This window comes from Trichoplusia ni, chromosome 13, assembly GCF_003590095.1.
Source record: "Trichoplusia ni isolate ovarian cell line Hi5 chromosome 13, tn1, whole genome shotgun sequence".
In the NCBI taxonomy this organism is placed as follows: domain Eukaryota; kingdom Metazoa; phylum Arthropoda; class Insecta; order Lepidoptera; family Noctuidae; genus Trichoplusia; species Trichoplusia ni.
In genome coordinates this window covers 6,366,837-6,392,445 of record NC_039490.1, presented here as the reverse complement: position 1 = coordinate 6,392,445, position 25,609 = coordinate 6,366,837, and the positions used below count along the sequence as shown (strand labels likewise).

Genomic DNA, 25,609 nt, shown 5'->3' with positions numbered 1-25,609 from the left:
TTTTATCGCGACGCCGCGCGCCGTCGTCGCCGAGCCAATAACCCATGTATGAATACAACACTAACGAAATTAATTCCAATTGAGTTTTATTGCCGAAATAAGAGACGTCATAAACTTTTTTTATTACGTTGAATCGGTTTTCCATTGTTATGGCTACAGTATTTAACGTCTGCGTATTAAATGAACACAACGAGTTGCTAATGTATGTTTTGTGTGTCTTTCCAGATTTCCTGAAGCCCCGCAAGCGGTTGTCGAACACGGGCAAGAAGTCGCCGGCGCACGCGCACAAGCACGAGTGCGGGCACGGCGCGCACATCCGCCCGCCCAAGGTGGCGAGGCTCGCGCCCGCGCACCTCAAGCGGACCAGCTAGGCCCCGGCGCGTCCCCCCTCTCCAGTGACAACACAGAATTGAACACTGTTTCGGCAGCTACAGCAATCAGAATGTACGGATCCCAGGATCGATGCACACAAGACAGCAACACCCGGATCCCTAACCCGTCCGCTCAGAGGACTCGACTGACCGATCGCCTACCGTCTTCGAGTGTTCAATTCTGCCACTCCGGCGCAGGTTGTCACTGCGCATATTTTTATGTTTTATTAATTTATTGTAATACCGTTTACAAATTACTAATAATGTTAAGTAATGCGTAAGTTAGTTTAAGTAAATATCGTTAGTTCAACAGTTAATATATCATACCATAGTCACTTGACATCACACACAAGTTTTGCTCAACCGCTCAGCTTCCGCAATACTGCATCACGAAATACTGGTGAACATAATGACACAAATTCTCCAAAAACTGAAATAAATTAGATATTTTTTGGTATAAAAGTAGGTTTGTCATGGTGTCAAAAGCACCTGTCTCTACAATCTGTGTAATAAATTTCCAAGTCGGAGAAAACAGTCAATTACAGGCTTTACAAATAATTGCTTTAAATGATCTTCAAAAGTAAAATCGAACGCATGACGTCACCACAAAACTTGTACCACACCGTGACTGGATGTAATAAGTTATGATTATATTATATGAATTATGATCTCTTTGAATTAAGTTATTTTTAGATATAGCTACGGTATAATAAGTATATTTACAATGTACGTCGAATGATAAGTAACTCAGTCACAATGGCGCGATGTCTCCAAAGTGCTCAGTCGCCGCGGTGGAAATCAAATTTTCATATCTCAGTGTCGGAGCACTTTAGACGCATTCTCTTGACGGACGACACTCTCGCGAGTTCCTGCGCTCGCGCGAGGAATTTACGAAAGTCTCTCCGCAGACAGACGTTTAGTATAAAAACAACACAAATACTCAATTATAAAAGACATCGTTACCTAAACTGTAACATTTTGCAATTTTAAACGTTAAGTAGTACATGAATACAGTCGACTTTGAGTATTTGTGTTCCGCATAACTCGTATTGCAAATTAGGATATTTGTTTTGTTGTTGTATTTTATGGTTTATATAATTATATTGATGATTGTTTTTCTTTTTCGATATATTGGTTTTCAAAATTTCGTAAACATGTAGCGACAGATTGGATCTTACCGCGGCCTTTGTGAAAGTACAAATTCTCTCATCAGGTTTAGGTTGAGGGCCCGCGGTCGCGACAAAAGACATGCACCTATCATTATCATATTCATCCTATGTTTAGTTTGTAACGTTATCGTAAGTGGGATATTCCATACATGGCGTATGTTTATTTTTTTCTATACGACAACAGTTGTATTGCATTTTAAAGCTAACCAAAGCCGTTGTACATTATACCGACGATACACAGAAATGAAATTAAGTAAATGAACTTTTATGACTTGACGGAGGAAATAATGAATAAATTTTTATATTGTTGTAAAGGTATATGTTGACTACAGATGTAGTTTATAACCTGTTTAAAACTGACGTTCGTAATTTATGATTTTTTTGTGTTTGCCCGTGGTCTCTAGAACGGACGAGTCCCTGGTGCTACAGTTGTATATAACATGAGTGTCACATCACACTGCCCGCAAAGTTTTTAAGTTGTTCTAATATTTGCACAGAGACGCTTTGCTGCCGACCACACATCTTTGCCAAGCTTCGAGCTTATCTACAAACAAGAGTGTTTACCGATGCTGTTATTTTTACAGTGATAACTGTGAATAGGAATTTCTCATGTTACACAGAACCAAGGATGTTCCTCAGTTTAGAGACCACATTAGATATGGTATAATTATGTTGTTCGATTCGGACGAGGCTGCGCCCGCGCAGGGCCACCACGTCTGCAATATATAGAAGTGTCCGCTCAATGTTTTTACCGCTCACAACAACTAAGTACAGACGTAAACCATGATTTTGTATATTGGTCCACCAATATTCAAGAAAACAAACTTCACAACTTAATAATCAGTGAATAATACTTGCAGTTTTCATGCAATCATCATACAAAACTTGTAGCGGCCTAGAACATTTTGACGACACTTGAAAATAATTTTAATATTTTTTTTTCTCTAACACCTGTGATGTATTAAATATGATCTCGAAACATAATTTTACTACCTTCATATTTAATTATTTTAGTAGAGTTAGTGCCGGTGCCTGCTGTGGAAAGACAACTTGTATCCCTGGAGTGATCGTATTGAGAGATAATTTAATACATCAATTGAAAAGCGCGAGCTTGCATGGAGAGCTGGTCTATTGTAAATGTGCAACGCCGCACTGTACATAAAGTGCACTTAGTATGTATTTATTAACAGAAGGACGTCTTCGTAGGTTTAAAAGGAAATTATAGGGATACTACAAATATTTAACGTAATATATTACTACGATTAATTATTTAATTGGAAAGTTGAGAGGCAAATTATTAATTATGTGCCAAATAATTCCACACTAGATGTGTTTGTGAGACCGAGTGATGTGATGGTCGATAAATAAATGTACGTTCATCGTTTGCAATATGGCGCCGGAATAAGTACCGGTCTCGAGTTCTGTGACGTACATGGTACCATACTTTGGTACCACTGTTAGTCGCCTAGCTTGTAGGATGAAATTGTAAATATACTAAAAGCAATATTACTTAGCAATTGTTAACGCAGATGTAAATTTATTTATCGTTCTAATACGTTGTTGATCACAACACAGCGCTGTCGACTTGATACAAATGTAAATATGAAACAGAAACAATTGATAATTTTTATACTATGTGAACTCTTAGACATTGTGTATTGTAAATTTAGTTGAAAAAAAGCTTATTTCGCTCGAAACTTTGTGTTTTTATTTGAATTAACCCAATCCACAAAAAAATATTCGAAACTCAAATTCATGAGAAAAATTAAAACGCAAAAAAGATGCATTGTAGTAGATAATGCATGATGCACACATATTTATTTAACACAATACACTCAGTTGAGATAAGCAAGTAGGTACGTGATTGTTTTTACCAGATAAATCCTCAGAGATAAGAGATTCTAGAAAAGGTAACATCGACTGAAATAAAACGCCACAATTGATGCTCGTATGAAAATGTTTATTGATATCACAATCAAGTCTACACAGCTACCCAATTATTTACCCATCATATTCGTGTACACGGCGATTACGGATGATTTTACACATAAATACACTTTACCAATTAATACATTCAAACGCCGTTACAACACCGACGTAGCTACCATAGAATGTTATAAATCTAATACAATTTTGTAATACCCAATGAAACGTTCTGGATTAAATGCAAAAAGGTCGTTTCGCGTGCTATAAAATGTAAACGACTATCTAACGTACCACGACAGTTAAGTGTTCACAATACTTGTAAGTGACGACAAAGTAAAAATCTACTGATAGAAAATTACTTGCTAGTCAGTACGACACTATTTTGATTTGTGACAAATGTACGGGAATTAATCACAATAAAAGTGTAATTACAATTTAAATTTTAAGCGATAATAAAATTTTGGGACTACTTTATATGAAGGCTCTAAAAGAATAATCAGAATCAATTGAAATTAACTGATTGATGATAATGTTAAACTGTAGTACCAGTAAAGCGTTACATTTATTCACAAACGCCACTAACTGTGACTAACTGTCGTTTTTAAATGTCTATTAGTCTCAAGAATTCCACTTAATAGTGACAGAGAGAGCATGACACTCAAGAGCGATTTAAACTGAGTGACGTTTGTAAATACGATGGTAACATCTGTCACTTCAATACATTTTTGATTGCATCAGTAAACTCAAAAAATGACACTTCTATGGGATCTTACACATTTATTAATACACAGATTAGTTACTATCTTTCGAGTTGAAGGTATGTAGGTATTAATACACATTGTAGGGTGATATATAGGCGTAACTTAAGAATATTAGATCACTGTAGACCAGCCAATACCTACAGGAGAACTCATTTGGCTGCACTAATTAAGAATGGAATTAAATATTGACATAATAAATTCAACATAAACAATTTTATATAATTGGCTGTATATAGTTAATTTGCCACCGAATTAATGCAGCCATATGTACGCGCTGTGTGTAAGTGTTATGCCTATATTCAGCCTACAAAATAATTATTACCTATCTTGGTTAAATATGCAAATGCTGGATGTTAAAAACACATGGCAACACACAACGCACGGGGGTGTTTCAATCAACATTGTTCAGTTTTATTAACATTTCTATCAATTCTGGTAAATCTTTTAGCCAGCCTCCGTTACAACATTAACTTTGAATAAAAATGTGCAGTAAATATGACAACTTTGCAAAAGAATTATTGTCTCAATACTATAAAGGAGCTTCAGCGTTACCATAAACACGAATTACAATGGTTTGTTATACGAACGTGTACCGGTGAGCAAGCACCATGCGACGCGTTCCAGAGACATTAAATACAATAACTATTTATTAATATATACAAATTACATTATTAGAGTATTACACTTAGGCACATCAATTGTTATAAAATTACAACTTTTTTTTTTTAATTCGAAAATGTGATCCTGTCGTCGATATTCAGCTATGAACTACCACAAATCTAAACACGTAGTGTGATTAAATACTCGTCGGGTTAGGTCGACACAATATTATAAGAAAAAAATTACATACAAGATCTTTTAATAATTAAAAATTGAAATAATGGATATTACGAATTAACTACAACAACATTTATTATTTTATAACGCAATCTTTCATTTAACGCAACGTCTTTCTCTCGTATCGCTCTACAAGGAAAGAGTTTGAAGCCTCCGCGACGGACGAGGATTTACTGATAAATTTGTACTTTATTTGTCCCCCCGTCACGGGATCCGTCAGTAGCATATATTATATAATATAAGGTACCTATATTTGTGTTTTAGGATATATTAAAGTTACGTTTCTAACTTGGTCGTAATCCTACGTTACTGAAACTCTATACTAGCATAAAATAGGTGTTAGGTCGTAACATCAAGGCGCAACTAACGCGCTACATCGAAACACTCAAATATTCGCTGGACATATATTAGAACATTTAATTAATGAAATGTAGTATAAGAAGACAGTAAATCTCGAATAAATTTGGACATCGAAACAATAACGTTTAAATCTAGAAAATGGCGCTCATCTAACTTGTGTCACCTCGACGACAACGGACACCGACCCGGGATCGTCTCACAATTGTCGCTAATTCCCTAAAAATAAGTAATCCCAAGCCGTAAAGATACAACAGACAAAGGAAAATGTGTATTAGCTAGAAGGTAACAAGGTGAAGTTTTGTACGCACTTACAATACTAGTAAGAAATTGTGTTTAATATTATCTGTGTAATTATTGAAACTCGTAATTTAAGTCGAGCGTCGAGCTCCAGCCGCTCAAGACATAATTAGCTATAGAATTGCATTAGATTCAGGTACGTTTCGCCGTAAGTCCTATATTATTTGTAATCCTCAATAAATCACGTTAAATCTTCTTTGGTCAGCCTTCGTTGTCATCGAGTGAATCACAGACACAATGCAGACATATACCTAACCCTACGCAGTTACTACACCCATAGCTTGTATAAATCTTTGATAAAGTTTTCTAAGTTAAAAAGCTGTCGCTACCGCTATCATCCCTGATATTCTTGTGAAGCAGCGCGCGGCGCGACTCCCGGCCGCTCAGGGGCGGTACCCGGGCACGCGCCGCGCCGCTCGCTACCTCTTAACATTAATACAGCCCTAAACACTCTATAAGCTCTAGATAAATATAAAATATTTTAGACATCTATAATAATATCGGTTTGGTGTCGAAATATGCGATTATATTTAACGAAATACATCGAAGAACAGTCCAGCTGCCAGCATGTACTCGCGAAGGTAGGCTACTTGGACGGCAAAACATTTTGTAAACAGTGCACTACCGATCAACTACTGTCTCGGAAGCTGATCATAACAACTTGTACAATTGACTTAACACGATATAGACACCTAAGCGTATAAGTAGAAAAAGGTAAATCTCCGGGTCTGAAGTGACTAAGCGACATGCCACTGGACTGCAATATCTAAAAGTTCTAAAACTTTACTCACTACAGACAAAATCACATTAATTTTTAATAGACAGTGTAAAAATAATGTTTATAAACATTGGCCTATGAGTTAGTCATTAGAATTCATTGTACTCCATCTAGTTGAAAAGCTTATTGTTATTATCACACATATAGTTTACCTATTAGGTAGATATAGAATGAATATACAAAAGTTAATACTATAGAGTAGAGCCTAACCAGCAGCGTTCACTAAGTACTATTAACAACAAACTTGTGACGTCAGACTTGTCAAATTAGAGTTACAATCTTAAGTAATGCCAATGCGACTTGATCCCTTTCCACCCTAGAGGACTGCCTGAGTCGTGATCGTCGCTAATTACCTATTACGATACGGTTATGATAGGTTATCGTAGTAACGCGGTGCAACATCGAAACATTAAAATCGTAATAACATGCTCCACGGCACGCAGCGTGTGCAACTACCCTCGCATACGAGTTGCGGACTAAGCACGAGTAACGATCATATATATTAAATGGTAAACAGTCAGTCGATTTGAAAAATGTACCATACAATTAGATATATGTGTAAATTGTAAAAGGAATAATTTAGAAAAATTAATTGTATTTAATTTATGATCGAAAAAGATTGTAATGTAAGTAATAGATAAAATCTTGCCATTTGTTATCTTAAATCTTCTTAAATGCTTTATAATTTCGTAAATTACAAATAAATACATTCATCCAATGTCGGTCACGCTAGGACTCTTAGGAATATAATATTAATGAGGAATACGCTCTACCAAGATATTGGTGTATCTTTTAAATATTAAAACATGTAGATAAAGTATTAATTGTAGAAAATGTGATAAGACCACTTTATATAAAAAGAGTATTTCTATGCACTTAATAGTTTTAATTTACGTGCCTATCATATATAAAACCTGAGAGAAAACAGCTACGAGGTGTCGCTGTGTCGCACCTCAGACAACCGGCTCTCTATGCACATCGATATACCTAACTATCATAAAGATATGCTATGGAAAAGACTTTGTATAATCAAATATATTCACTATTTTGTTGCCGCAAATTGTGCTAACTTCACACGCACTACACTCTAAAGGCCTATTTAACGTACACACGTAGATACTATGGTCACTAGTAAGGGGCCAAACAAAAATGTCTACTAACTGGCAAATGATAAGAATGATTATTGTCTGACACTGGGTTATTGTCGAGACAGCAGCTCTGGCGTCGTTCGCCACGCTATTGACTATGTTGCGCGGCGTCCACACGCGAGGCGGGGCGCCGCGCGAGTATACTATATGCGATGCACGAACACAGGCCCACAAGTACGCACAAACAAAAAATAATAACAAATAAGGAAACCAAGGTAAAGGAACAAAATAAAAATAAAATAAAAAGGGATACTTGGATGTTTATTTACAATTTTTCATCTAATAATAAACTATTTGATTATTATTGAAGAGAAACTTAAGCAACATCAGTGCTATATCCCCTGATCACCCACATATCGAATTTAAAACATGTTAATAGTATCAACTTGCTTACACAAGCCCCTATAAGCTAAATTAAAACATAAAAATACCCATTATTGTAGAGTTAGTTCTCAGCTAGTACCGACTGGTACGTTAAAAGTTACATGAATTAAACCAAACGTAAGCCTACCATAATAGTTTCACCGATGCAGTAATTGAACATAACATAATCACAGTGGAATATGACGCGCCACAGACAGCGCGCCTCGCGGGACAGACGCGGCGTGCACTCGTTACATCTACCACGAGTATTTGTACATTTCATTGTTACCACAGAACAAACAATTATTGTCGACACTCGAATTAGCTATTCGCGACTCATTTCGTATAATCTCCTGTATAGTATATAAGCGGTATCGTGTCCTGGTGAAACCACACACACTAAACTAAATATACATCATATACACGGGGCATTCCATACAGCTGCTTCGTAAAATGCAATTTTATACACACAAAAGAATTTACTTATTGCAACAACCCAAAATTTACAGTTTTTCCAACTAATATTATAATGAGTAATAATCACAGAATCACGTCAACGAACAGTGTTATCTTGTGTATTAGAGTTGTACCGACTAATCGATCGTGTGGAGCGCGCTAGTCGATACAACTGTATGTATGCGCTAGGATGGGTCGAATGCGCCGCGACAACATGCCCCATATACACATCACTAAAACATAATAAGGCAATTTCAAACGATACCGTAAGCAGACGTTTATAAACTAAGACAAAATTATTATAGAAAATGTGTTAACATTCCATATGTTAATACGCTTAAAAATAAACCCCAAAACTCCAATAAAAGCTTAGAAATAATAAAATCACTAAAACGAAGGATTGAGACGAAGTAACGCCATGCTACATCGCGTACGTAGGGGTATAGTTATAATATGTGCACGTTTTATAAGAGATCATTGACTAAAGCCTCGCGGGAGGGGCAATCTCGTACTACTGCGCGGACGCAGCCACGGAGCGGGCCTTCACCTAACACATGACACCACCGTCATATTGTTAAACAACCACCACATAGATACATACAATTGTGTGATTTAATTTGTGAATTAAAAAATTGTATTTAAAATAGATTTCCAATCAGCATAATTAAATGAGGGCACAATTATTTCTAGTAATCATCATTATGAAACAAGTTATAAGATGATTACTTTAATTATCATTTTGTAATAAAGGACCGGTCCGTCGCGGGCCCGCGTTTGGCGAACATCGTGGTCACATGGTCAACGGTGACAGTGTCTTGGAAAATATCCGATTATTAAAAACATAATAAGATGGAATATCTTGGATATTTCGTAGTTTAGAAAAAGATTTGTAAGAGTATAACAAATAGTGTTATTAGAAAACAATTCAGCTACGAAGGTATGATTTTTAATGTTGTAAATATCTACGTTGTTTACATAAAACGATGAAAACAAAAATGTTTAATTCTTTTTTGTGAAACACATACATCAAAAGCATTAAACGTCATTTTTTCACTGTTTTGAGGCAACACAGTAGGTATTTGAATAGTGTTGCCAGCGTTTACGCAATAATCACGATGCTCGCATTCAACTACACAGTTGATGATAAACAAAATAAAGTAACATACATAGTTATAACTACAACCGTTAGAAATACAAAACTAAAAGTTACAATTATTGTCGGGCAGCAAACTAATGTACTAACTTTATAATAAAAACTAATAATATTATAGTAGTCTTGTAATATAAAACATTTGTTTAATTATGAATTTATGATAATGCAGTGGTTTATAGAATCTTGTGAATAAATGGTGGATATTTTATAAATTAAACACTTAAAAGCTAAATGATAAAACGAAAATATATTAAATAAAATATACTTAGTATACGCTACGGCAGGCTACGACAGCGATATTATTCAAACGATTTCTAGTTTATATAAACGAGATAATTTCCTAGAGTGAAACGTTTTCGTACTAGTTTATATTGGATAAGGATATAATATTATATAAGATTATCCGTCGATTAACTTTGCATGACACCAAAAGCTCTATTAAAAACACGATACATTAATATTACACATAGCAAGATAATATATTTATGCATTTCTAAAGAGAATTTGTCGATTGTCGAACGAAGCGTATAATAAACTTGTTACATAGATCGCTGTTAGAGTTACTATAACGAAGCTTAGATTGCGTCTTATAGAATAGATTAGTGTGTCTGGCGTAGCGTATGCTAAGTATGAAAGAAAGCCGCGCGCTACATTGTCCGCTAAACAGAGCCGGCCTATCGACTATTGTTTATGACTACAAAACTTGTACGATATGACTTATTTATTTAATACTTATGTACAGTACGCGCGGTAGTCCAGGCGAGCGGGCCTGTCGCGCCGGCCGAGCGTAACACAAGTCTGTCTAGAAACATTGCGGAACTGTAACACCCAGTCGTACATCGCGTATCAAGTCGGCAAATAATAGTAGCTCTAGTGTCACTAAACACTTATCAACGTATTACAACTAAAATCAATTGCAGTCGTAAAAATAATTGCATATAATATTTTTTTTCATCTTCTATAAAGGACATTATTATTTTTTTAATCAATTTCATTCTATCTAACGTGATTAAACATGCATTATTACAACTTAGTTAATCATTAGTGTGTACTAAATGTTTATAAAATATCTTAGATAGTTGTTTTTTTTTTATTTCGTTTAATATACTCGAACCTACATCTGTACAAGTAGTCCATCACCGCGGCCTACACGTTAAACTATATCTATGTAATATAAAACCCTTTAAATTTGATTATAATAATAGTAAACACAGCAATAAATGTTTGTGTGTGGTGTTAGTGGCGAGGCGGCGTCGGCACCCGCACTACATGATATGGAACGTAACAAACGTATCGTATTATAAACAAATCTCAATATATCTAGAGCGTCAACTCGCTACATACAAGTTAAATCAAACTTTATAATTGACAAAATCAGTGTCACGTAAAACTAAAACATTGTATGAGCGGACGCCGCGCGTCAGGGACGCGGCGCCCGCGGCTACACACGAACGCATTGGTTATTCAAAATACTCGCTAGATCAATAACTTTCACATTTCAATGATTTGGTACAAACACTAAACTATGATAAAATATTAGTAAATGCAACCTACATGCTTTACCAGCAAAATATAACGCGAAATTTACAATCCATATAATACACGTGAAGTAATATCGTCTACGCGGGGCCGTAGACATCGAACGATACAAATAATAGCAACACTAACCTATACATACATTTATAAGCGTTACACGACGCTACATGTAATAAATTACACATCTAGACGAATAATGATGCGACGCTCGAGGCGCGCTCGCGTACAATATAAAACTCTAAAGGGAATACGAGGTTTGTACAGAGAGGATGGGGTCGGTCGGGAGGCGCTCAGTCCGTGTACCAGAGGTGCTGCTGCGGCGGCACCAGGTACGTGGGCGAGTAGCCCTGCAGGTAGCCCGGCAGCCGCGCGCCCGACGCGTGGTGGGCCGGCGGCGGCCCGCCCACGCCCGCCACGCCGCCGCTGCGACAGGCAGACACACAGGTCAAGTAGAGACACACCACGTACAAAGAGATTTGACTGATTCACTAGTAGTTGTAGTTCTGAATATTCCATTCGAAATTAAATTTTATGCAATCACCAAAACTTAAGATGACAACCACCATTACGTTTTAAATGGTTTATCGACCAAATAGTAAATACATTACAATATTATTTCCTTCCATGAAAAACTAATTTATACTAACGCAAGTTTCAAATAATAAATTAACGTAAATAAAAATAATTGAAGTCTAGTAGGGTAATTTAACAACTTAATATGTTGTGTTATATACTCACGTGTGATAGTGGTAGGTGGGCACGTAGAGTGGGGGCGGCAGGTAGCCGGGCGACACGCCGCCGCCCGGGGACAACACTCCGCCGCCGCCGGCTCTGCACACACACAAATTACATTTAGTATTACATAAAGCATGATACATCTGATCTAATAATGCCAAGAATTGTAACCTGATAAGCATCACTGGAATCTTTAAAGGTATCTTTGTCACAGCCATTTTACGCAGACGTTTTATGTTATTTCAATAATTTTATTTAGCTCGCTCTTCGAAATTCATCTCTTTTATCTAAGTCTATCTTTTATACAATATTATAATCAATACTGTGATCGTATGAGTACGTACTTGTAGTGTGGATGCGGGTGATGATGCCAGGCGTGCGGCGCGGCGTGCTTGTGCGCGGCGGGCGGGCCGCTCACGCTCACACTCACGCCGCTCACACCGCCCACGCCACTCACACCGCTAACACCGCTCACGCCACTCACACCGCTCACTCCCCCACCGTTCGTCAGGTACTCGCGACAACCGCCGCTCTGTTAACATGGAAATTAGAAATTAAAGACATCTTATAAATATCGTGCAGGTAATCTATGCCGTTAGCCCAGGCACAGATTTTATTTGTTGTGCTGATTTAGGATTATTTAAAAATAAACTGTTTCTCATTAAACTCAAGCGTGGCTTTTTATGTAAAAGCTATATTATTAGATAAGATACTCACACTATCCCTCTTATTGTGTTGCGGCGGTACATACTGATTGCATTGATAATCGTTCGTTTGACGTACTGTCGATCCGCTCTGGAATACATATGATAGAAAATAGTTAAAATTCAATGTGTATTCTAAACTGGTCTGTCTTGTTTAGTTATAGAAAATTAAAACGACATTATAATATAATAATATAATTTTATACCACCCAGTATGCAAAAACACACGATAAATTTGGCAACTGTCAGAACATAATTTATTTTATTTTATTTTATTCGTTATATCGCACTTATGTAATGTTATGTACCTTGTAACTTGTTTCAAGAGTGCCTCTAAGTGTAGTGGTGTGGTGTGGTGTAATGGTGTTTAAGCGCATGGTGAGCGATAATTATACATGTCCTTATGAGAGAGTTCAAGATGTGTATGTGTGTGTATACTCACAGGCGGCAGATGCGCGTGCGCATGATCGTGGTCACGCTTGGCCTGCGCCTCTTGCTGCGCGAGAGCCAGCAACCGCTTCTTCTGGCTCTGCGGCGTGGCCACCGCGCTGCCCACCACGCGGCTCTGGTTAGACTGGCTAGGCACCTGCGGCTGCGCTTGCTGCGGCTGAGCCTGCTGCTGCTGTTGTTGCTGTTGCTGCTGTTGTTGCTGCTGCTGTTGTTGCTGCTGTTTGAACGGATATTTATGTTGAATGTATTGTTAATTTATGCATGGAACAAACGAAACGTCATAGGTAAGTTTAGCGTTGTAGTAAGTTCTTAGTGTGGTATGGTTACCGAGTGATGGTGTTGGCAGTTCTGGTGCGGCTCGTGCTTGACGTGCTTGTCGTCCTTGGGCGAGCGCGCGCTGCAGATGACGCCGCCGGGCGCCGCGCCCCCGCCCGCGCCCCCCGCGCCCCCGCCCGCCACGCACTCGCCGCTGCCGCCTGGACACACAATACGATTATGAGTAAAAACATTTTTGAGAGTTATTATCCTGTAATACGTAATTTTAGTTTCAAAAAGGACATGACGCTCATGGTGGGCATGTGTGGTTTTCGATATATCAACATAAAACAGCAGCGAGAGCTTAGCTTAGCTTTAAGTCACTAAATGGAATAACTCCATGGAATTATATAGTTTTTTTAAAGGAGTAATTCCATTTTAACTGTAATTTATAAACGCTTGCACGTCACCTTTTGAACACCTCTCACGATTAAGAATTTGTGACTTTTCATGTACCCGGTTACCGACTAGCAAGCATTTTGTAAGTGCCATATTGGGCGCTTACGTGTACATAATAATTGAAACTACTGTTTGTTAATATAGAGCCGAGCGGATGAGGTCACCACTCTAAACCCACAGAGCGCGACGTGTCGCGGGTTCGATCCAAGCGTAGGAAAAGCGTTAGCGTGATCCACGAATGCTTGTCCTGAGCATGGGTATATTTGTATTTGTCTATGTAAATTGTATGTTTGTGAAACCTCCCGCGATACAAGGATTAAATTCCTTCATGCGGGAGTCGTTTTTATAAAAAAAATAAGTATAATGACCAGTGTTGTTGTGCGGCTGTGTGGCGTGTGCGTGTCGCGCGCGGCGCGGCGTGTCGGCGTCGTCGTCGGAGTCGGAGATGGTGATGACGGACACGGCGGGCGACGGCGTGTCGCGGATGGTGATGGTGTGCGGCGCCGCGCCCGCCGCGCCCTCCCACGCGCGCGCCCCGCCCGCGCCCCCGCGCTCGCCCGGGAACTCCACCACGCTGCGGAACCCACAACACTAGCTTACTCACATGTTCGAATAGGTACGTAATAGTTAATACAATTTTAATATGAATATTTAATTAATAAGTAAAAATTTATACACCGATTCGGTAGAATGGAGACTATAAACTATAAAAACCACCTGATGTACTACAATCTTACAAATAAATGTTTGTTTGTTTTTTTCTCTTTCGTAGACTTCAAAAGTAAAGAGAGATAATCAATTTACAGCTGACATGAATATTGTTAAACATATTTCAAAAAAAGGCGAAAGGTTGAGAAGACTAACACAAAGTACCTAAGTTTTTTTTTTTCAATACAAAAATTATGCTCAAATATCTCTTTTTATGCATTAAACATTATAGGTATTTAAATCGCTAACAGATAAAAGTGATAAAACTTGTTTATAACTGTAATAAGCTCCTTTTTATCTGCGTCCATCACGGAGTAAATATAAACAACATACGTGTGATCATGATGATGATGTCGATGCCGGGAGGGCGGCGTGCCCTCCTTCACCCGCTTCTTGACGGGCGACAGCTGAGTCGGCTCCTTCTTACCGCCGCTGTTTGCCATACTGCACATAACATACACAATTATAACTGACATTCTTTAATTCTTAATTTTCAATATTTTGGGTATAGAGCTCTGAGGGTAATATTATTATGGTTGTGAAAGCGGGGCAGCGCATACGTGTATTGCGCTGTCACATCAATCATAATATGATCATAGGTCTCTCTCTCACACAGGTATGCCCTCTGAACGGATAATTAGAAAGGCGGTTGCTTTTGCTTGCTTTACTTTGCAGCGTGAAAAATTGGGTTTTCTGCAAGAAAGTAGGGGATAACATATTGGTATTCGAAGAAAGTTTTGAAGGATTCAAATGAAGTTGGGCAGGACACGTTTACACGTACTCAGATGTCTGGTTGGTGGGTCGAGCAAACTGAGAGGTGGCCAAGGACAGATATAACCAGGTTGAAATATGAAAGAGGGATGGGTAACCAAGGAAAAGTGGTAGAAAAGAGTGGTCATTGATGGTGATGATTGTTGTATATAAGCACCTGTATTGATGCGTTTGGTGGTGCGGTTGGTAGTGCGGCACCGCCGTCTGCTGCTTTGTTGATCTGTCGACAAGCGACCTGTTAGTACTTACCCTTATAATATAATACTTTAATTAGTAAATAATGATGCCCTAATTTGTGGTTTATAACTTCCACAATTTATGTCCAAGGTCTGTTTTTTCTTGTATTTCAGGTCAACATTTTGAGACAGTATTTATTCAAAAATCTGCTTCTATGCAAAGATTGATAATTTTTATGACTTTTTGTTCTCAGAGTATTTTTTTTTGTAACATAATATTTCTATGTAGGGATTGAATCTGTAACCCATCACGCTCAGCGGTTTTCTTTTACTAATTGGCTGCTCGAGTAGACTGTACTCGAATGAATCTATTGATATAGCGTGGTGTGGTGTTGTGGTGGTGCGTACCTCTTGTGCGGGTGGTGGTGCTGCGCGTGCGTGGCGTGGGGCTGGTGCGGCTGGTGCGGCGCGTGGTGCGGGTGGAAGGCGTCCCACACGTCGGGCTCGGGCAGCGGCGCCGGCTCCACGATGAGCGGCGCGCGCCACTCGCCCACGCCGCCCACGTCCGCTACGCCGCCTACGCCCGCTACGCCGGCTACGCCCGCCACGCCGTGCTGGTGGTGAGCCGCGGCCGCTGCTGCCGCCGCCGCCGCCAGCTGCTGCACCTAACCAAGTTATTATGATGTACTCACTCACTCGAGTATCGTACTAGAATCATACTGTCATTCGATAAATGGTCTTTTAAATAGATCACTATAATGAGCCTAATTATAAGCTTCTACTGTGTTACCGCTAGTTATAGTTTTTGAATTAAGAAACTGTTGACTGCCACTACCAGAAATATGTAAATTATAATGAAAATTTAAATTCAGGAGGTTTATAAAAGACTATAATATAAAAATAACAAAAAAATGTCTCGGCTCGGTAGACCACTGCCTTGCCTTCACAATAGCAGAAATCTAGTTCTCTTGAAAATTTAATAACATGGGTATCATTATGCAAGTAATGTATGTTGTCATAACAGAAGTGTCTCGTACCTGGTATGCGGGCTGGCACAGTATGGAGGACACGAACTGGTGCGGGAAGGGCTCGGCCGCGCGCGTGGCGTACTGCCGCGCGCCGCCCACCGCCACGCGCCCGCCCTGGTACAGCTGGTACTGAGGATGTATGTATACATGTTATCACCGGTACTTGTAATTGTTGTAAGTTTGTACGTATTTAAGTTAGAGATTAAATTTAAATAGGTATTCATAAGATGGAGGAATTAAAATTGTTAAGTGATAAGATTAAATTCGGTTATACCCTCATGGCACCAGGATCGAAAATATAAGCAAATGCGCACTGTGTTTTCAACATGAGTTCAAAGCATTAGAGTTTCAACACTAAAGTGTTGTACTATAGTGATTGCGAAAACTAATGATTCTGATGATGGGGTTGTGTTTGGTCAAAGTATCATTGCATTCAAGGTATGTTCAAAATTTGAGGTCCCATTAGTTATGTGTCGCTCACCAGGTTGTCGTAGGGCGCAGCCCGCAGCCGCTGCTGGTTGATGGTGAGCGCGAGATGGTGCGCGGGCTGCGCGGCGCCCACCACGCCGCTCACGCCGTACTCCGCGCCCGCGCCCACGGACCCCACGCCGCCAACACCACCCACGCCACCCACGCCGCCGCCTGAACGACGACACACCTAAGGAACACAAAAACATTTTTTGTATACCCTGGCATTACAGAGTGAATAGTTAAGTTTTATAACAAGAATAAATGTTACGCGAAAATAAATTATTATTACTTTATGCTGCTCCTAATTTTCTAGCTACCAATACAGGTAAATTGCAAGCAAACAAAAAACTATAAATAATTGACAACATCTATTCAATAAATTCATAACGGAAAAGTTGCATTTCATCTGTATTTCGAAACTAAAACTTAGCTATTATTTACATGTCAATCGGAATCAAGAAATATTCCAGATATATCATAAATAGATTTAAATCAAGATATAAGTATGTAGTATGTACCTCCATCATTTGAACGGAAGCCTTCACATTGTTGCAGTGAGCGTAGTCGACGAGGTGAGCGAGCGTCACGAACGCGTGGTTCAATGCCTCGCCTGGTGTTATTCGTCTTTCCTGTACAACAATCAATACATTCGTTAGTAACATAATTGTTTACATTCAGTAATAAATTACTTATCCACGTTTTATAATAGGTTGATCAGAAACAAACTCATGTTAAATTATGTGATTGCTTGGATTGGGATAAAAAATCACGACAGAGCTACAACAGAACGGCAAGTAATTGTTTTGCTATTTCAATAATAGCCCCGCCAGAGTAACGGCAACTCGTTTATAATAAACGTTCTATCATAAGTTCTATCATTGTCATAAGATTATTTGTTGGTATGAAAATAAAACCATAATATTGTAGAAAAAAGTCTCATCTGCCTGTATATTAATCATTGTTACAAGCATCTATTGTTTATAAAAGTTTGTTATAAGAAAATATATATTACCTGGTCCATAGTGAGCATTCTCTTCAGTAAATCGATAAATTCCCTTCTGTCTGCTTTCTCGGCCAACAGTTGGCCGCCTTCAAGATCCGTTGGTACGTTAACCTGTATAACATATATTATCATTGTATAACTGAATTAAATAACAAAAATGGATAAACGAAGATCTATGTCACTGTACAATGACATAGACATAGTCTTCTTCACTTAGCCGGGATGGCTACATACAATAAATAAAAAGAGAAGGATCTCTCGTCAACTGCGTTATAAAAACAGTAATAATAAAATTTGGTAGGGCCAAAAATGCTGCTAAGGAGATTGTTGCGGCGTTTTTTTTTACAATTAAAACACAAAGAGCGTAGTGGAGGATAGACGATACAGAGCGCTTAATATTTTTAATAGAAAGATTGCTACATTATGAACTATCCTAGATGTGACTTAAATGTTGATTTTGTAAAGCTAGTAGTAATAAAGTTAGTTTAGCCTATTCACCTGTCCGATATCGTCAAGGCAGTTGAAGATGTACTTCCTGGCCTCCTTGCTCTTGATGCCGGTCTCGAGCTCGTGCTCCTCGGGCGTCTTGAGGCGCCAGAACGGGTACGTGCTGTCCACGTCGCGGTAGAAGAACTTCGCTGTTTTACTTGCGCTGTAAAACACGTAAATAAGTAAATAGTGATACACGTGAAGGGTAGTGGCTGGTTAGCAACTACTCTAATAACGTTATATGATCTCAATTAAAAGGGATAAATAAATGTCCGATTTATAAAGACCCGTAATTATATCATCGCTATAAGAACAGCTTAGCTAGAAAAACTTCCAAGTGATGTTTTTTCATAAATTCATCTATTTTGGGAGAATTAAAGTTGGTTGAAGCAATTGGTATTATTATTACCGCTTAACATTTTTTTTTTGAAGATATTCTTGTCTGATTTTCCTTTTGTCATAATAAATAAATAATAATATATTGTTTCTTACTATGTGGTACCGACCTGTTGAGCATGTGTTCGGTGGGCAGGCCCTGCGTCTGCGAGATGTACCGGATCTGGTCGTACTCGGACGAGCCGGGGTACAGCGGCCAGCCCAGGAACAGCTCGGCGACCACGCAGCCCAGCGACCACATGTCGATAGCCTCGCAGAATGCTAGGCCCAGGATGATCTCTGGGGCCCTGTTGATAAATTAACAGTTTTAGTATGATCGCGGAAAATAGTCGATAAAGTTTTTGTGGACGTTTTTTCTTAATTTTCTATTTAATTATTTGCTTATGGGAAAGCAGGCGAGGAAGGTTTTGTCTTGTAGAACACTGTTCATATTATTAATGAAATATGAGTTTTGCTCATGAAACACGTAATACACGTAGGAACTTTATTACCCCCCAATTTTAAAAACGTTATCTTTTAAATGCACAACTTCGTCACTTTTAACAAGTTATCTACATTGATCTTGTTGCAACAAAATTATATATTACGTAATTTTGTATAATTTGGACGCGGTATTTTATCGACTTAAGGATAATTAATTGTCACAATACCTATAGTATCTGCTCTGCAAGTAGGTGTTACAAACAGCCTTGCTGACGTGCGAGGCGCTCCCGAAGTCGATGACCTTGACGCGGTAGGGCTGCCGCGCCGGTTCCACCAACATTATATTCTCCGGCTTCAAGTCCGCGTGGATCAGACCCAATTGCTGGAAATAATTATATCATTTTATAGATTCGATAAGATTAGGAGTAGTATTTCTAAATAGGCAGTTTATTTAGTGATTTTTCATACGTATGTTTGGTTAAGAAGGAGTTAGATACAAGAAATATCTACATATTCTTCAATAATCATCGTTTAAGGTAGTATATGTACTGAGTGTTTATCAACATATCAGACGAAGCACAACGATCAGCGAAAGGAGCATATTCAAATTCTTAATTTTAATGCGTCGGTCAACGGTGACCGATTCGCAAGATCTACGGGTAAGCTTTGTGACATTCCATGAAGTTACGGCAGAACATAATAGGTTTCAAGCTATAAAAGATATTGAAATGTCTTACTTTAAGTTTGAGCAGAGCAGTGAGCACTTGCTGCAGTATCGGCCTGATGTACTTAAGTGGCAGCGGGCTGAACTTGTTCTGCTTAAGGAAGTCGTAGAGGTTCTGCTCCAGCATCTCGAACACGAGGCACGTGTGCGAGCGGTGCTGGAAGCACTCGTACGCGCGGACGAAGTTGAACTCGTCCGCCGACTCCTGCGAGAGGCGCGAGAGGATCGACACCTGAGGGAGAACGGTGCGATTAGAAATGAAATTAAAAAAGACAAGTTGCATACAAAATAAACACATATTACTTATCAAGCAACTAATTTCTAAGTTTTGATACATATTAAGTTTGGGTATTGTTACTGGTGATCTTATCTAAAATTAAACAAAAGACGCCGAATTTCAGAACATTCTTCTTTGTAAAGTCACCTGAACCGAAAATACTTGTGATACGCAACGCATCGTCTAGTTTAATATGAACTCGTCAGTTCCATGATAAATGCAAAAAGACATATTCATATACACGTGTTGTTTATATCGAGCGAAGACTATATTCGTACGTAACCTGGGAACTCCTACGTGTGACGTATATGTGTAGGACAAGCAAACAACTTGTCAAGGTCTAGCATTCGTTTATTTATGTTCAATAACAAGCAGAGTATTGCGGATAAAAAGTGGTTAACTGGTTACAACTTTATTGAAACTAATAACTGTTATCTTACAATATACGTTTTTAGGTAAGCTTTTTGTTTTATAAAATGTATGAACTGTACTTAAAAAAAGTTTTAATGTACAAAATACTTCTGTTAAAAAATTTGGTACTTAAAAGTATAGAGAAAACCAAGTTTTATTTTATTGTGTTTCTTTATTAATTTAAGAAACTGGGTTTTCCTTTTTTTATAAAGTCAGTTACTACCAATTACAAATCCCTTAACGAAATATCGTATTACTCTTAATAGGAACATAAAGTATATCATTTGTAACTATATACTACTAATAATATTGTAATTTTGTTGAGCGACATGCACCTGTCATCTTCACATCGAGGTCGGCCAACGCTGTCATGTCTAGATAGTATATTCAAGTATACTGATATTTGTGACTGCTATGGTATAGTATAGGCTATGTGTAGGAACCACTCTAGTGGGCAAACTCAAACAACCGGCCTGGACCGGGGCCAAACTCACTATAATGCATCAAACTTGGTTACTATTAAAGATTGTGTGACTTGCATTCCATTGTAAAGATTATTCTTTTAAAACATGCCTCCATCAAAGTCTACGTAGACTACGTACAGCACAATAGGCGTATTCACGTTGTTAGTTTTGTGAACTTGGCAGACAAATACTGACATATTTAATTTTAAACTCCTCTAAAATTATTTTTGAACATGACCTACATTCAAGCATTTGTCAAATCACACCAAAATAGTGTTAAAATATAGTAATGGCGAAGTTGGCGACTTTTCAAAGAGATTATTTACAATGCTACAAAAATCCACAGTTTTTGTAGGTACACTCTGGCTATGAAATGATGTGTCTAGGCTGAAATCTAAAATTATACTTTGTCAGGAAGCTCACAACTAACTTTTTGTGGCTTTTCTATTTCCGTGATATTTAACTTCTGTGATACTTGGAAACACATTTAGTCGAGTCATAGATATTTTACTATTCGTCGGTCACCGGTGACCTACGCTGTGCTAAAGGCGTAATAGACTCGTTACATTATACAAAAGATGTTTTACCTCAATCTGTCCTTGGCGAGCATAGCTGGGGTGGTTCTTGAGAATCTTGATGGCGACTATCTCGTTGGTGCCCTTCTTCCAGCACTTCACCACCTGCCCGAACGTACCTCGCCCGAGGAACTCCAACACCTCGTACCTGGAAAGCACAACAACACGTTAAATACAATGCATTCAGTTACGAGCAAAGGACGGTTCAGATAGACATGGGTCTCAACGAGAAGACATTATTGTATACCCAATGCCACATGCAACGAAATTATCATTTTTGATCAAGACTGCATTGACATGAGCTATGCATAAACCGGACATTCTATTATATTGTGATGATCCACATCTGTAGTATACGGTAACTAAAATTTTTAATAAACCTGATTATACGAAACCCTCATTGTTACTAGTCCGACTCGCACTTGAACGGTTTTAATTATCACTTAAACAGTTTCATATATAATGAATGAATGTACTTTAGTAAATACTCCGTTGTCTTCATTACATTTTTACATTTAAATGTATAATACAGAAGAGTGGGCAATCGATAAGAAAACCTATATGTTTGTCATGTTTTATAAAATTCAGTGTGTAACAGGGAATATGAATAATGTATTTGGAAGACTAGAAAGAATGCAAGGACCATTGATAAATGAAACGAGCGCAAGGATATCGGCTGTGTTGTACAGGACGAATAAATTAATTGTCGTGGCGTGAAAAGTAACAGTTTATATGTCAGGCTAACAGTATTAAACGTTTCTTACATTTATACCTACTTTATTAGCTGTTGCCGATCCACGATTCATAATGTCGTGATTAAAACTACACTGTGTTATTCTAGGTTTCTGACTATCCGTGTAAAATTTTGACCAAATCTGTTCAGTGGTTTCTGTGTGAGTAACAGAATTTGGTCCTCACTCACAAACTTTCGTATCTATAATATTAGTAGGATATAGAAACAAAGTCAGATATCCCTTAGAATACCAAGTAAAATTGAAACATCGATTTGAAATGATTTTCAAATCCATAAAGGTGAAGCTAAACTCGGAAGAAATAATTCAATCGTACGTCTTTTATTTAAGAAACTTCACATAAACACATGGTTACAGAAAACATTACGAGAGTGCAGTAAAAACATAAGGTTAGCCAACATATAACAATAATATTTATAGAATATTGTGAGGAAAACGTGCAGCTTCCAACTGATTGTAAAATGGGCTTTAGTACAGGGTTTTAAGGTTGATTTTGCAGTACATTGTTACAAGTGGTGTTCTGATATTCCATACGAAGAGGTTGGCAGTGCCTCTGGTTAATCAAGATCAATCTGTGTAATCAACAGTCCCGCCTTGTTTGCGCGTCGAGATGTTATCAGAGTCCTTACGAGTGCCTACGTTCAATTACAACAAAGTTAACACATTGCTATATCGTTATTGTGGATGTGAGACCAAATATGTTCTTGATACTCGTTTCAATGAACGATGGTGTATTTAGCAATTGACTTTTATTTTACGTCTCTGTCTTACCCAAGTCTGGGTAATTCATCCATTTAATTTAGTCGAAGGACAATCACGGAATTAGGGCCTTTCTACACTAAACTTGAAAAGATGGGAATAGTTGACTGCAAATATTGACGGAACGTCGTTCTTTTTAACAGAACCACCGTTATTGTGGAAAGGTTACCTACGGTAGGTAGTTATTTGTCTATAATGTATGATAATATTGTTATAGTGCATGTGCACCGTACCTATTGGACGAGGAGTAGAGCACCTCGTGCTGCACCAGCTGGTAGTCGCCATCGCCACCGCAGCCGGAGCCTGTAGGCCGTGCCAGACGTGTCGTGTGCAGTCGCAGCAATCGCACGCCCAGCCGCATCCGCATGTACAGATATTGGATAACCACATATTAGCATCACCTCATACAACACTAACGCACTAATACTACTTATTATAAACACTTGTTTGGACTTCTAAAAGGTTATTACTATATAAAATATGTGTGTCTATATCTCACGTTTTGTTCGAGCTGTCGGTCTTCTAGAATTATCATATTTTTTGTTTCCATGTTGATCTGGGGAAGAAAGAAAGACAGGGTTGTGTCAATTGGTTGTCATTTCCCACAGTTGTGCATGTCAACTGAAGGAAATGGGGTTATTGTGGTAAGCGATAAGCTCGTGGCTTGTCACTGTTTACGGCGAACAAGTCACTTTACATGAAGCATTGAAAAATTGTTTTGTTTTAATTCCAAGCAACAGTTTCGAGCCATGTTAGGCTTTTTGATTGTGATTAATTCAAACATTGGTCAATGGCGGAGTGCCGATAGAAATACTCATTAAATGTATAGGGATAGAGACTTGCAGACAACCGAGGTTTAATGTAAGCAGACTCGCAGGTATTAGCGACTTAATAACTGTGATTACAACGTCTACCGGCTGACTTATTGCGGATCTATTAGCACTTGGAAATACATATATTAATTCGAGTGGCCATACAATTTACTCTCGTGTATTAACGTTTTAGTTAACTGGTGTACAGTTAGTGTTAAATTGAAAACCTTTTAGAAGTCCAAAGTATTGTGGAGAGTTCTAAAAGACGGTTACACAGAATCTACTAAAAATTAAGAAAGACAACATCAAAAGCAGGTACTGTAGGTACACGGTAGACTGTGCCTCGACGAAGTAGACGTCTGGTATAAGGAGAGACAGATACTGTGAGTGAGAGCGGAGTCGCTGTGTACGAAGATGGTGTAACCTATACACTTAAGGTATACAACTATACACTGCAGGTAAGTGCGTTTGTCAAAGGGTTGTGCATGTTCAAACAAACTACAGGTTCGTTCCCACGGAATTCTTGGCACTGTTGTCTTCTTGTAGAATGGATATTTTATATAAATCCTTTGAGTTTTATTTACGTAGTGCTGAATAAATGTACCAATATTGTTAAACAATTATGTGAGTGTTATTTATAAAGTAAATTATGTTGAAATTGTAAGTTTGTTGGTTTATTTTGTGCTTAATTAGTACACAGAATATAGTTTTATTTAAGATAAAAAGATGGAGAAATATTTTTTAAAGTCTTTAAATGTTAGGCTTCGTTAGGACATATTTTTCGACGATTTGTTTTAAGTGAGTGTTTGGTCTTAGTACCATAATTCACTCATAAAGGATTTAATTAGATTTTATTCAAAGTTTTAATTTCGCACATACTGCTACACTTCAAAAAGAACAACCTTAGACTATAAGAACTCAGAATTGCAAAAAAAACATTGGGTTTTTATTTGGTACTTTATAGGTGGACTAATATAAATTTAGACTGATATGCATATTTAAGAATCTTTGTCTGTCTGCATGATATCATTATATTTCATTATTCAATATTGGGCATACTCCTTGTTTTATTTCAAACGACATACATGGAGTATACATTATAGTAGGTATTTTACACATGTATATAACAGCATAATAGTAAAGATAAATCTATCCACATTATAGACATATTAGTGTGTGTCTACATGTGAGTACATACGTGTGTGGGTCTGTGTGTGTGTTGTGTATAAAAGGGTATAACAACAAGGACATTACGTTTGTGGTTACCTTGCGGCTGGGGCGGGTGGTTGGCCCCGCCCGCCGCCAGCTGCTTGCTGTGTGCCGTCGTCGTTGCGGCCTGCGGTGCCGTCTTGTGCCGCGCGCCGCTCGCGCCCGCGCCGCCGCCGCTCTCAACTTGTTCAACGACGCGACGCTGGTCGATGCTATCTCCGACACTGTTGAAAAAGAGACAAATGTTCAGTATTTGTTTTTATTGATAAGTGTAAACATTACATAACAATCGAAAAGAGTGGTAAAATCTTCTGCGAGCCCCATGTCCCTGACGAGGGATAACAGGATTTCATCATCATCATCATGGACTTAAATTTATAGAAGATACAAATCAATCAAAGAT

The 25,609-nt window shown here is 38.3% G+C and overlaps 2 protein-coding genes across 11 annotated transcripts in view; one reads left to right on the top strand and one right to left on the bottom strand.

The window, feature by feature from the left end:
- LOC113500305 (cyclin-dependent kinase inhibitor 1-like) overlaps nucleotides 1–3,237 on the top strand; it is a 41,846-nt gene extending 38,609 nt beyond the window's left edge. Inside the window, exon 3 of the mRNA XM_026881047.1 lies at nucleotides 226–3,237. Coding sequence (XP_026736848.1) covers nucleotides 226–371 — 146 coding nt within the window. The 3' untranslated portion in view covers nucleotides 372–3,237. The remainder of the gene's footprint in view (nucleotides 1–225) is intronic.
- Nucleotides 3,238–3,479: 242 nt separating this feature from the next.
- The window catches only part of LOC113500299 (homeodomain-interacting protein kinase 2-like), a 75,925-nt gene continuing 53,795 nt past the window's right edge, over nucleotides 3,480–25,609 (bottom strand). For 3 of the 10 annotated variants that reach the window (XM_026881027.1, XM_026881026.1, XM_026881024.1), the window contains exons 4-25: nucleotides 25,252–25,430; nucleotides 23,685–23,741; nucleotides 23,419–23,488; nucleotides 21,687–21,822; nucleotides 19,961–20,179; nucleotides 19,451–19,605; nucleotides 18,911–19,087; nucleotides 18,414–18,567; nucleotides 17,925–18,026; nucleotides 17,431–17,541; nucleotides 16,923–17,099; nucleotides 16,451–16,570; nucleotides 15,822–16,078; nucleotides 15,395–15,457; nucleotides 14,800–14,910; nucleotides 14,127–14,332; nucleotides 13,372–13,520; nucleotides 13,037–13,261; nucleotides 12,608–12,685; nucleotides 12,235–12,422; nucleotides 11,894–11,986; nucleotides 3,480–11,578 (exon numbers count right to left, since the gene is read on the bottom strand). In XM_026881027.1, coding sequence (XP_026736828.1) covers nucleotides 11,446–11,578; nucleotides 11,894–11,986; nucleotides 12,235–12,422; nucleotides 12,608–12,685; nucleotides 13,037–13,261; nucleotides 13,372–13,520; nucleotides 14,127–14,332; nucleotides 14,800–14,910; nucleotides 15,395–15,457; nucleotides 15,822–16,078; nucleotides 16,451–16,570; nucleotides 16,923–17,099; nucleotides 17,431–17,541; nucleotides 17,925–18,026; nucleotides 18,414–18,567; nucleotides 18,911–19,087; nucleotides 19,451–19,605; nucleotides 19,961–20,179; nucleotides 21,687–21,822; nucleotides 23,419–23,488; nucleotides 23,685–23,741; nucleotides 25,252–25,430 — 3,160 coding nt within the window. In that variant the 3' untranslated portion in view covers nucleotides 3,480–11,445. The remainder of the gene's footprint in view (nucleotides 11,579–11,893; nucleotides 11,987–12,234; nucleotides 12,423–12,607; nucleotides 12,686–13,036; nucleotides 13,262–13,371; nucleotides 13,521–14,126; nucleotides 14,333–14,799; nucleotides 14,911–15,394; nucleotides 15,458–15,821; nucleotides 16,079–16,450; nucleotides 16,571–16,922; nucleotides 17,100–17,430; nucleotides 17,542–17,924; nucleotides 18,027–18,413; nucleotides 18,568–18,910; nucleotides 19,088–19,450; nucleotides 19,606–19,960; nucleotides 20,180–21,686; nucleotides 21,823–23,418; nucleotides 23,489–23,684; nucleotides 23,742–25,251; nucleotides 25,431–25,609) is intronic. The other 7 variants (XM_026881028.1, XM_026881033.1, XM_026881029.1 and 4 more) reach the window with 7 other exon arrangements.